The sequence below is a fragment of the Gambusia affinis genome, linkage group LG19 (genome assembly GCF_019740435.1).
Source record: "Gambusia affinis linkage group LG19, SWU_Gaff_1.0, whole genome shotgun sequence".
Taxonomy (NCBI): Eukaryota; Metazoa; Chordata; class Actinopteri; order Cyprinodontiformes; family Poeciliidae; genus Gambusia; species Gambusia affinis.
In genome coordinates, this window is record NC_057886.1 from 5,217,833 (window position 1) to 5,230,391 (window position 12,559).

The 12,559-nt window shown below is 41.3% G+C and overlaps 2 protein-coding genes across 2 annotated transcripts in view; both read left to right on the forward strand.

The window, feature by feature from the left end:
- The first annotated feature begins 592 nt into the window (after nucleotides 1–592).
- kpna2 (karyopherin alpha 2 (RAG cohort 1, importin alpha 1)) lies at nucleotides 593–5,058 on the forward strand. The gene is made up of 11 exons (XM_044100536.1): nucleotides 593–849; nucleotides 1,059–1,192; nucleotides 1,276–1,416; nucleotides 1,888–1,976; nucleotides 2,070–2,338; nucleotides 2,411–2,505; nucleotides 3,182–3,445; nucleotides 3,544–3,777; nucleotides 4,330–4,512; nucleotides 4,594–4,743; nucleotides 4,824–5,058. Exons 2-11 carry the CDS (start codon nucleotides 1,136–1,138, stop codon nucleotides 4,911–4,913), a joined length of 1,572 nt encoding a protein of 523 aa, XP_043956471.1. The 5' UTR covers nucleotides 593–849; nucleotides 1,059–1,135; the 3' UTR covers nucleotides 4,914–5,058.
- Nucleotides 5,059–6,384: 1,326 nt separating this feature from the next.
- smurf2 (SMAD specific E3 ubiquitin protein ligase 2) overlaps nucleotides 6,385–12,559 on the forward strand; it is a 64,582-nt gene continuing 58,407 nt past the window's right edge. The window contains exon 1 of the mRNA XM_044100535.1: nucleotides 6,385–7,017. Within this exon, the coding sequence (XP_043956470.1) occupies nucleotides 6,966–7,017 (52 nt within the window). The 5' untranslated portion in view covers nucleotides 6,385–6,965. The remainder of the gene's footprint in view (nucleotides 7,018–12,559) is intronic.

A 12,559-nucleotide genomic window follows, 5' to 3' on the forward strand; every position in this document is an offset into this window, starting at 1 on the left:
TTAAATTGGTCGCAAGAAATAATTACATAAATGTTTTTATTATAAAAATAAATAAATAGTTTAACTCCACAAAGTGAAAAGCACGTGTGCTTCAACTTAGTTTTAATTTTGAGAAAAGTATTTAAAAATTACTTTTGGAATATATTTTTGTTTGGTGATTTAAATGTGGAGGAATATAAACTGTTGCTGAAAGTTGCAACGCTTTCACATTTTCCATGTACTATAAAAATTCCTTTTGTGACATAAAATGACTGAAAACTTAAGATCAAGTTTCAAAAACCAATTAAACCACTTTAATCGTTTCAACAGAAAGAAATGCTTTTACATATGTTTCACCGTTTGAATTTAATTAATGAAGTAATTTTATTTTGTGATATTTATGGTATACATAAAATACTTTGACAGAAAATGTAATGAGTAGCTTTACAGATGTTATAAAGGTATAAAGTTTTATAATAACTTAACAGTTTTGTATGAAGAGGGGGCTTTAAAATAAAAATTAAATAAGCCAATTTTGAGAACAGAAAAGTCTCTTAAATAACTTCCTGGTAGAGAATTTTAAATATCGCCGTCGAACTCTCGATCCTGGAACAGTTTGCTCGCGTTGTGACCGTAAGTCCCCATTCAGCCTGAACTGATCCTGGATCAGGGCAAACTGGAGTCCACATCTCGCGATGTTCTCGTGAAGTGACGGTATTTCCGGTGACGCATGAGATTTTTTTTCAAAATGACCAATGAATGCCGGCGAAAGAATGCTTTGACTCGAATGGCCCAATCAGAGGTCTTTATTCTGGAATTTAAAGGTCTGTGCGGCATTTTCTAACTACATAGCTCCTGCTCCAGCATTGGGTAAGTGTGACTCCTACTTCTGATTTTTAGCTTTTTTAAATATTTTATATGCTTTGTGTTTCTTTCAGGTGGTACTGACTATTTTCTTACTTAATTGACAAACGTAGATGAATTTAAAATTTGAACGTGGTGTATTCTTATCTTGATATTTCTTCGTGCCTTATTTTCACGAGGCAATTCAAGCGACATAAACCCGTTTATGTGCACAGGAATTACACCACTAGAAGAGCTTTTCTCTGCTGCCGACGCTCCCTAATCTCACCAAAAAAACAAAAAATAAATAAAAATGTCCGAGAACGTCGCACGCCTGAACAAATTCAAGAACAAAGGCAGAGATGCTAACGTGAGTTTTATACGACCCACAAAAGCTAAAGTTTACCAAAATGCCGAAGCCATAATTACACGCTATATGTGAACTTAACGCAGGAGCTCCGACGCAGGAGAGTGGAGGTGAACGTTGAGCTTCGTAAAGCCAAGAAGGATGACCAGATGTTCAAGAGGAGAAATGTGGCCGCTGCTCCGGATGAGGCGACGTCTCCCCTCCAAGAAAGAAACCAGAACTGCCAGGTGAACCTCTTGAATTCAATTTATTGCTTTAATAGTGTTAAAATGCCTTGGAGCATAGCTTGCCAATGGCCTAAGCGACAGTTTTCATATGAAGCTGATGTTTTTGGGTCCTAGTTTTCTCCTACATTACTGCCAGACTAAAATGAGTAAATCAAGGGGGTAATTTTTCACCCAAAGGGAAGGGGTCAGGTATATTAAAAACTACAGTGTGAAATTAACAGTTACAATATCATTCTGATTTTGGGCTGTAGCAAATATTCAGGCAGGGTGATGTAGCAATTTAAGGAGATCAGTATTATGCAGATATCTCAATTTGGCCCAAGTATGACCTGGGCAGCTATGCTATGAGGCTAACAGCATGCAACTCCAAGCAGGATGTTTTTGTATTCGTTCTGATGTCTGCTTATAAAATGTTGTGTATGGCTGAATACTTCCTGTCTGTTAATCCTCTGTTTTTCCTTACCTGTGCAGGCATTCAGACCGTGGACCGTTGAGGAGATTGTTGCTGGAGTGAACAGTGACAGTCGTGAGTCCCAGCTGCAGGCAACCCAGGCTGCACGGTAATTTATTAAAATAAAGCTCCAAGCAAAAGCTTTTTTATATATATATATTCTTTTCTTTTTTTTTTTTAAACTGCATTGTTTCTGGTGCAGGAAGCTGCTGTCTCGTGACAAACACCCTCCCATCGACCAGATGATGGACGCCGGCCTCATCCCCAAGTTCGTCTCCTTCCTCGCCCTCACCGACTGCCCTCCGATTCAGTTCGAGGCATCCTGGGCGCTGACAAACATCGCTTCGGGGACGTCGGAGCAGACGGCCGCCGTGGTGGACGGCGGAGCCATCCCTGCCTTCATCAGCCTGGTCTCCTCGCCCCAGCAGCACATCAGCGAGCAGGCAGTCTGGGCTCTTGGAAATATCGCCGGTAATTAGCAAAAATATGTTTGTTTGGGGGTTTTTTTTGTGCACAATTATTCACATTTACTCCTCTCTTCAGGCGATGGGTCGGCTCTCAGAGACAGGGTGCTCAAGCACGGCGCTGTGGCCCCTCTGCTCACTTTGCTGGCAGTCCCTGACCTCACTGTATTCACTGTGAGTAGCATTTTCTCTGAAATGTGTACAAATTATGGTTTGAAATTTACCTGAGTGACATCTCCAATCCCAACGTTTTCAAATCTATTTTCAAATTTATGCAGCAAAACTTTTTATTTATTTTTTTTGTTCTCCAGCTTTTGCTTTGAATATATTAATAAAAGTTTAAAGGTCAACCATCCCCTTCACGTTATTCAAATCAGACAAAATTGGTGTCCGCTTTTTCTGTTTGTGTTTTTGTATTGTAGATATTAATGAAGGTTTAAAGGTCAACCAAATGTTTGTACACTAAAAATTTCACTTGTGCTGCTATCATGTTAGTTGTTTTTTTTTTTATCTCCATAGGTCAACCCTGTTTCACCCCCCTTCTGTTCACATTTATAAAACAATCTGCTTTGCTACATTTGTGTAGCAAAAAAGGCTTCTGTTGCTTTGACTGTAGTGACTCGTGACAACTTTTTTTTTTTTAATCTTTAAAATGATGCTGCACAAACACATTTTACTGCACAAATGTTTGACACCAGTTTTGTAAGATTTGAAATTCCTTGGTAGTTCACCTCATCCACCTGTAGGTGGTGTCCTAATCTAATTAAATCCTCATTTCTCCAAGTCAAACTGACATCTGTCTCCTTCCTTTTTTTTTTTTTTTTTTTCTCCCCTCTTGATCTCTTCACAGCCCGGCTATCTTAGAAATGTGACCTGGACCCTGTCCAACCTCTGCCGCAACAAAAACCCGTCTCCGCCCATGCACGCCATCCAGCAGATTCTACCCGCCCTCGTCCGCCTGCTGCACCATGACGACCTGGAGGTGTTGGCCGACGCGTGCTGGGCCGTTTCCTACCTGACGGACGGCTCCAACGACCGCATTGACGTGGTGGTCGAAACCGGCGTGATTCCTCGCCTGGTGACGCTGCTCGGCTCCCAAGAGCTGTCCGTAGTTGTACGTGCCAAACTTTCTCAAAACTTCCTCTATTCTCTACGGCTACCACATTTCTCCCGGCTCTTAAATGATAATCCGCTTTTTGTCTTTTCTCTTAGACTCCAGCACTCCGTGCTCTGGGTAACATCGTAACCGGCACCGATGAGCAGACTCAGGCTGTACTTGACGCCAACGCGCTGTCCATGTTCCCCCAACTACTGCGTCACAAAAAGGCCAACATCCAGAAGGAGGCAGCCTGGACTCTGTCCAACATCACGGCGGGGAAGGACACCCAGATCCAGGAAGTCATCAACGCGGGCCTCGTTCCCTACCTGGTCGACATGCTCGTGCGGGTACGTTCTGGGCAAAGTTATCGTAGTAGAACTAACAAACTGGAATTGAAAGCATCTTAGAAAAGAACTGGTAATTACTAAGGAAAAAAATTATAACTAGGAGCCATATTATGCGTTTATCTAAAACATGCTGAAATTCTAGACCCATCTTTAATTTTTGTGTTTATGAATCTACTTACAAGTCTTTTGAAATGAACTAATAAAAACTAGCAAACCCACTCTAAAAACTAATTGAAACTATCTGAAGTAGACGGTCGCAAAGAAATTAAACTATTACGAAAAACCTAAAAATATTAGGTTCCAACTAGTTCTCGGTCGTAGACGGCAATATGCAACTAGATTCATTGGTCAGAATCGGTTGTTTATAAAATCAGAAAACTCTTCAATGCACAAAGTGGAAATTTCTTAACTTTCAGATCAAATTATTTAGTTTGGTGCTTTTGAAACGTTCATTTAGAACCAGAGTTTGGTACAAATTTGTTTGAGGTGAGGACATAAATTTTAATTTCCTTCCTTCTGTTTAGTTCTGGTGTTTTTCCTCCGTCTTTGCAGGGCGACTACAAAACCCAAAAAGAGGCTGTGTGGGCAGTAACCAACTTCACCAGCGGGGGCACTGTTCAGCAGGTGGTCTTCCTCGTCCAAGCCAACGTTCTTGAGCCTCTTCTGAATCTGCTTTCCTCCAAGGACAGCAAAACCGTCCTCGTCATTCTGGACGCCATCGCCAACATCTTCCTGGTGAGTGCGCCGTCAGACCAGGCCGCATGAACCCCGCGGCTTTATGTGCAGCTTCTCACATTTCAAATTTCTCCATGTTAGGCCGGGAATAAAATCGGAGAGTCGGACAAACTGAGTCTGATGATCGAGGAGTGCGGTGGCCTGGACAAGATCGAGGCGTTGCAGTCTCACGAGAACGAGTTGATCTACAAAGCCGCACTCGACCTGATTGAGAAGTACTTCTCTGAAGAGGTGGGTAGAGATGTTTGACCATTAGCTTAACCTGACGTGTTAAACCGTGTGTGACGTGTTCCCGTCTGCTTTCGTTGAAGGAAGAGGAGGTGCAGTGTGTGGTCCCTGAAGCTACTGATGACAGTTACGCATTCCAGATCAGTGAAAACCAGAGCACTTTTAACTTCTAAACGACTTGATGCTTTCACTCTGTACTGTAACCTCCCACTGCTACGGTCTGTCCTGTGTTCATGTGACATTTGCTGATATTTGTATGTGTTGTACATACTCCTTTTATAACAAGAACAAATGTGTAAATAAAGTTGTTGGATCATGTTTGCCAGTGTTCACTCTTTCTGATTTTTACTTTTATAAACTGCATTAAAAAACTTTAAATACTGACCAGGTTTCGTCAAAGACTGTCTATTTTGCAGCAAACTAGAGAAATATGTGAAAACAGTTTATTACACTTTTGAAGTCCCATTCAGTTCCATCTCTTGTTGCTTGTGGATGTTTTGGGATTAATTTACAAAAACAGCCTTAACATGTATTTCTGCTCTAGTTTCTAGTGTAAATATATTAGTGCACTTGAAATAAGACAAACTAACAAGTAACTTTTCAGAAAGGTGTTTAAATCAATTTCTTTATATTAAAGTATTGGTTAAATTGGCAGATTATTGCACTAATAACATGAGAAAAATGTCTTTGGAATCTCAGTGGAACTAGTACTTTGTCTTTCTGAAAAGTTTCCTGTAACTCAGCAACATTTACATTCAGAACTTTCTAATAGAAAAATGAGATGGGCATCTCGAAGGAAAACAATGTAAAATTATATGCTATATATATATATATATATATATATATATACATATATAGGAATATCCAGAGTAAATTTTGCCAATAAATCCATACAAAGCAGTTTTCTTTTGTTTGTTTTTTTTGGCATGTTCTAGTGTTTCAAGAACAAGAAAAGCTCATTACTTCCAATTAAAAGAAACATGCAAGATGAATGGATGGAGAAAATCTTTGAATATAGATTTTCTTGACACAACAGTCTCTTCATTGGATTTATATCTGGTCTTTGAGTAGGCCATTCTAATATGCTACAAGATGTTTTAATCTTATGTCAAATCTATGGCTTCTGGGCCATTTGTGGCCTTTGGAATAATTCCATGTGTTGTGTGCCCAAAATTCAAGATTGGTACGATCTTGGTCCATCAGCACATGCAGCAGCAAAACTCACAATAAGATTATTTTCTTCATGAGTTTTATTTAGTGTGGCAGATGAGTGCTGACAATTTTGGCCCCAGTGACAAAAAATTTGGTGCTCTGGGGTGTGTCACCTGGAAGTTGTACCTCTATCTCAACTCTTTTGCAAATTACTAACAAGATTTGAAGAAAAGTTATCCAATAATTAGTTGAACCAATTTTCATATTAATTCAGAAAGCTTTCCCTACCCCTGTGAAGAAACGCATCCGCACAGCATGATGCTGCCATCTCCGTGCTCCACTGGAATCTGTAGTTAACTTCCGCCAAAGTGGACTCTATTTAGTAATTAGTTGACTTCTGACTGAAAAGGTGGTTGCTCTGGACTTTTTTGTTGACGTGTCTAAAATACAATTGCGCATTTTCATTGGTAAAACCGAAAATGACTGATTTGATATTTGTGTATTTTCAAGGTGACAGATTTGTTTGAAGGCAAATAGGTGTCGCTCATCGCCGCCGCACAAGCGCACAGTGATCCCTGTGTGTGAGTCACGGTTCAGCGCCACATGTTGAAGAAATGCCTGTCTCTCCCCCAGAGAGTGCTGTCGTCACCGGTCAGCTCGGGAAGCGGGACCTACCTCGGAGGCTCCGCACTTCAGCCGCGGAGAAGCTGAGAGGAGCCCGGGCCATTGACACAGGCTCTCTCCGAAGATGTGAAGAGCAGCACCGCGTCCCCCTCACTTTCCAGCACCGGAGGAGACATTTTTAAATTTTTATTTTATATTTTAGTTAAAGCAGTCTGCTGCAGCGCTTTTTATATTTACGTGCTTCCCTTCTTTTCTTCCCCCCTTTCTTTTTTCAATTTTTGGCATTATGAGCGGTCGCTATGGCAGTTCTGTCCACATCCGGGCTACGATGCTTTGACTCCATTATTGTCTAAAACTGGCGGAGAGGTTCATTAAACCTTATTATTATTTTTTTCTACATCCAACGACACGTTTTTAGTAAGCGCAGTGAAGGCTCGGATCAAGAGGAGATGTCTAACCAAGGAGTCCGGCGGAATGGCCCCGTCAAACTGAGATTAACAGGTAGCCAACAACGCTTTTTAAATCCCCAAATATATTCCCACACACTTAGCTAGGGGAGGGTGGGTGTATTTGCTGGAGGTGAACAGTTCCCATGGGCCATGGAGTTGGCTCTCCCCTCTTGTTGTTGCTGCTCTTTCTACAAGAGCTCCACGTTAATTTAATTATGAATTTATTTCACGTTCCTGGATTAAATGCGGGAGCAGGCAAGACGGAGCAAGAGCGAGCGCTGCATTTTGATATTATTGTTCTTGGAAGTAGTCTGAGCCCTGCGATTGTCGCCAGTAACCACCTCCACCAGACATAACGAGGGTTCCCGGGGTTGCGCTGCTCGGTGCGATGCAATGCGATGCAATGGTTTTGTTCTGCCTATTTTTTTTTATCACTAATTTGGACTTAATGAGGAGTGGGGACAAGATGAGCACATTCAGAAAAAGAGCATGTGATGTATTGCATTTCCAGATACTTAAAACACATGTGTGCCTCCCAACTGTGGCACCGCTCTGCTTGACAGACGGCTTCCCATTTAAAGTTGGCTAGCTTGGGTTAGCCTAGCCAGTTAGCTCTAACCAAGCCTTTCTGCCAGAACAAGGCTCGGTTTAGATAACAAACATCTCCACAGGTCACAGGAGTTTAGAACTGGCTCTAAACAGTGTGCAGTGTCCCTTAACTGTCTTCAGACGGGCAGCTGGCTCCTTTGTTTGTTTTCCTTGTTAAAGCAGGTTATTATTAACCCTTTCCTGCATAACAGTAAATGTTTTAGGAACATTTTCTAGAGAATTGTTTGTCAAGGCAAGCGATTTGATGTGGAAGAGCATTAAAAATACATTTTAATGGATGTCCAAATTTATGTCTATGTGGGTTTCAAAAGCTGTATATTTAAAAAAAAAAAACTGAATATACATTGAAAAGTTGTGATCTGGAATCAAAGACATTAGGTCAATAAAAAAAAAAGAAAGAGCTTCAGTTTTCGGTGCTTAAAATAAAAATGTCAGTTATGAAGCATGTAGGCTTACACAAATATGTACAATATAAAAACAGAAGAAGAAGAATACCATATTTGTGTACAGTAGGGGTGAATTTACAGCATAGGAAAGTACAGAGTAGTTATCAAAAATGACATATTTCGATTTTAAAAAGCACAAATGATTGAGAAAATTTTAAAATGGGCTAAATGTGCCTGCATATTTGTGCATACAAAACATCCGGGTTAATGAGTTTGATGTCTGCTTTGTTGGTTATAGTCTAGTAGCTGCCAGGAGGAAGGACCTTCGATCAGGCTCTTTTATGCATCCAGGATGCACTAGAAAAACTTCACTGAAATGTATAACTTTAAGAAAAAACATAATTGCTGACGGACAATATCCTGCTTTGAAACAATAATGAATTGCATCATAAAACCCCCCGAAAAACAACTTCAATCCTGCAATTGAGATGCAGTTTTGTCCATTTTTTATTGGAATCCAATCCTAATTCAGTAACAAATCAAAGTACTCACTACAGTAGGCAGCAATTTGAAAGCTGCTTCCTTGTGTATATGATTTGATTTAGATCTTCTTATATAAAACCCGCTTCAGCTTCATTTGAGTCACTACGTTGTGTCACTACGTACTCTGCCCCCTACAGGCCAATGAGTGTAAGTCAGTAAAACCTGCAGGGCAGTTGTCAGTCAAAAACGCTGAATACATCTGACATCAGAATCATCTGTTATTGTCATCAAAAAGAAGCACAATGAATTTTGTTTCAGTAACAAAAATAAAGACAAACAAACAGCATAAGTGCCTGATCTTCTATGTTAGCAGTGCCTCTATAATTTGACACAACTGCAGTCTAAAATATATTTTACAGCAAATGACAACTCCAGATTCGTATAATTTTCACAGTTTTGAAAGTTATGTAGCAGCCTTTTTATCTGTATTGGTTAACTTTTAAGAAATCAGGATGGATTCCATGGGTAAAACCGGGCCGGTGTCAATAACCGATGTCTGTTTCCATCTTGTTTCCCTTTATGTTTGCCTTTCTGGAGAGGGAATGTAGGGCGGCCTACGTGTGATATTTGTTTATTCAGAGTGTCGAAAGGACATGGGAGATCTATATAAATATGCAGTACGACTAAATATCGGTTAGTATTAGATAGCAGCCCAGATTTTCAAATCGGTGCGTTCCACGTTGGTTGTACGTTGGGGAAGAAATCGCAAATCTTCTGTCCATGACTGTGGATGTCGTGCATCCATGGCGACGTTTGACCTGAAATTTACACTGTTGCTCCTTTGCAAATGTGTCCGTATTCATAGGATATGACGGAGTTTTTGAAACCAAAATAATGTGCTTTGCAGATTACTGCGGCTGCATAAATTTACGTTTCTTTTAGTTTATAAAACTGAAGTAGAATAAATAGCAAGTGCAAGTACATCCGTGGAAGTGGAGCTGGTGGCCGTGTTTGTTATTGTAGAGGAAGCAGGTCAGTGTTAAACTGTGTTGTTATTGTTATTATTATTAGATCAGCAGTCCCGCCTGAACCAGTGACCCGCTCTCACCTCTGCGTTATGATTCATTGCGAAACATTAACATGTGATCCCTCTGCAGTCGCGTTATGCTGTGCAGCTCTCCCACTCTCTCTAAACCACTTGGTTTGTGCCTTTTTAAAACAAACAGGGAAAAGAAGAAGAAGAAGAGGAGGGGGGGGGTGGAGGGTTTACATGAAAGCAGTTTGGTGTTTTGACTGAGATAGGGGTCACACAGCTGCCCTTTATTTGATCTACAGCCAGGTCGTGACCTAAATGCCTTTTAAAGGCGCTGTCTGCTTCCACCAGGAGGGGGCAAAAATAAATGTTCAACCCCGCTGCGGTTTGTGTCTGACAAAAAGCAGAAACTTTAGGTAGTTTTAGTTAACATGGTCAAGGACGGCGAGGTTTCGATCGCGTTTGTGGTTGTTCCGTGTTCGTTACTGGGAATTTTCACGCGTATTGGGCGCACTGCAAAACACTGCAAGGGTTTACTTTAGAGGAAAAAAAAACTCCCAACATGTTCCATAACAGAGAGAGGTTGAGCGTCAGCTTTGCTGTACTTCTTTTAGCCTTCCTGTTATCTACCAAAAATCTTGCTCTCTAATGTTCTCAAAAAAGCAGTTTGCTTTTTAAGTGGCTTCTTAAGCACTTTATGAATACTAAAAACATCAAACTTTGATCTGAAATTGGAAAGATATTGGAATATTGTTTCTTCTGGGCAGGAATATCATACAAAATGCAATTATCAACCGTATATTGAATTCTCACAACCATATAAAACCATTAGGGATCCGCCGACATGGAAAATTTGGGCCAATATTGGTAGGCGATATTAGTATTTCTGTTGTGGCCGATAAGCAGGGTGCACCGATTGCAGTTTTCTGGACAATTACGATCTGTAAAAAGCCTGACCTGCCGATTCCAATTTTGGCCCATAGCAATTTTTTAAATTTATTTTTTTCTGAAATGTCGCTAAATGCTGCAAGAAAGTCGCTAACTTTGCAACGATTGTTAGCCGCAAACATGCTGACGTGACCTGGTGGGCCGGTCTGTCGGTCAAACCGGAGCAGAAGAGGTCATTGGCTGATTTTTAGACCTTTGCCGATAAGATCGGCTTCACATGTAAGTATTGGCTGATCTCCCAAAATCAAGAAAACCGGGCAACATTATTGTATATTGGCATAACTTATGGGACAATTTATCCTCTCGAAAAATTTGTCATCCTGACAGGCTTACTTGTCGCAGCTTCATATTTTTCCATTATAGCGCAGTCCTAATTCCCAGGCCTTAATATCTACCGTCTCAGTGATCGGACACATCACCTCCATATCTTTCTTACTTACAGAATATTCAGAACTAGAGCATTTTGTCATGAATTCATTTCAGTGCTGCCCTGGATGACCTGCAGTTCTCTCCTGATGGGAATGCGGGGAATGTGACTGCTGTGAAAAATGGCGGGACCCTGCAGACCAGGTCTCCTTCTGATGCTGAGTAACCCAGCACAGCACCTCAAACAGCTTCAGGAACAGCTGGACGTCTGGATCATTGTCGGCGCATCCGCTCACATGTGTTGTTCTTCTGTGGCCTGTCACCATGACAGATATTGCTGAGTGTTAAATTGTCCCAGAAATGACTGCGGTAAAAGATAATATCGTCATCTTGAGATCATTTTGAACAGTAATAATGATAATAATAATGGCATATTAATGCAAATATACCCTCTCAAAATTCAACAAAATTGAATTTCTAAAGAAGATTTAACACTGAAACTGGAAAACAGGCTAAATAATCCAAAGTAAACAACAATCATTAAAATGGATTATGACGTTTCTGTGGTCAAAATTACGTTGAAAAAGATGATGATTATCAGTCAGATTAGACCAGGAAAACAGGCAAAAGTGGCAGGAAGTGCAAACTACTTTGAAATGGGTGTCAAATATTTGGAGTGTCTCTCAAGATGCAGACTTTTCAATAATATTAGACTGGAGCATCTCTTTAACAACTGCTGTCCAGATGTGAATTATCTCACTTGATTTGGTTTATCATGCGATTTATTGACTTATCGCTTATTGGGACTGGCTTACTCACTCTTGCGTTTTCTCTTGGTCCTCAGTAAGGTTCCTTTGAACCCCAGGGTCGGTGTGACAGAACCTCGACACCGCGGTTGTCGGCGCAGAGGCTCGGCTCGTCTGTCGAACGCGCCCCTGCAACATGACTTCTGGATTTTCTCGTTTGCAGTCGGGGCTCATTTTTTGGATCCTGTCACGTAGCTGCTTGTTAGCATCTCCTCAGCGAACGACGCGTCGCTACATCTGAAGCGGCTCGTCTAACTGTTTGCCTCGTAGGCGTCCATTCGAACCAGATGTTCCACATGTTTGCCAGCTTCTAAACTTAAAAAAGAAAAACAAAAAAAGTTGCTAAAACCAGCACTTTGGTCCGCCTCCTCCTCCTGATCACTTCTATGTCTTGTCACATGTAAACAGAGCTAATAGCATTACATGCTCCGCTGTCTGGGGCATAAATTACACCATGAAAGCACGGCTCATTGCTTTGTGTGATCATTCATAAATCCTCCCTTGGCTCTTGGAGTGTAGTAATTGAGTAGGGGGCGTGGAGGTGGTGTGGGGGCACTTTCTGTGCATCTTTAAATGGGATGACATCACTGGCGGGAAAGCCACACAGAGCGTCTTCCTTCGGATGGGATTAGGATTTTGCACAAAAGAGAATCTGATGTGTAAAGACTTTTTTTTTGCTGTCCAGCTCCACATTCTCAACGTCTATTGCTGCTCCGTCTGGGGGTTTCACGTGTGACTCGTCGAGCATATGGTTTGCTCGTTTGAATTCTTTGGCCCGATGCAAGTCGGCGGAGAGCGCTATCTCAGTGGGATTCCCTAAAAGTCTCTACTCACATTCCCACCTCTTCCTCTTCCCTCCTGTTCTTTCCGACTGTAAGCGTCTTCCCCCCTCAGGCCGAAGCGTATTTCAATATTTCACCTCTCACCCGTATCGACTGAGCTTCTACGCACTCCTAAAGAGGG

Bases quoted from the DNA above. Each gene is read 5' to 3' on its own strand.
- kpna2 (XM_044100536.1), top strand. From the start codon at position 1,136: ATGTCCGAGAACGTCGCACGCCTGAACAAATTCAAGAACAAAGGCAGA. The intron at 2,339-2,410 runs GTAATTAGCAAA...TCCTCTCTTCAG, and splicing joins GGCTCTTGGAAATATCGCCG to GCGATGGGTCGGCTCTCAGA. The intron at 2,506-3,181 runs GTGAGTAGCATT...ATCTCTTCACAG, and splicing joins CTGACCTCACTGTATTCACT to CCCGGCTATCTTAGAAATGT.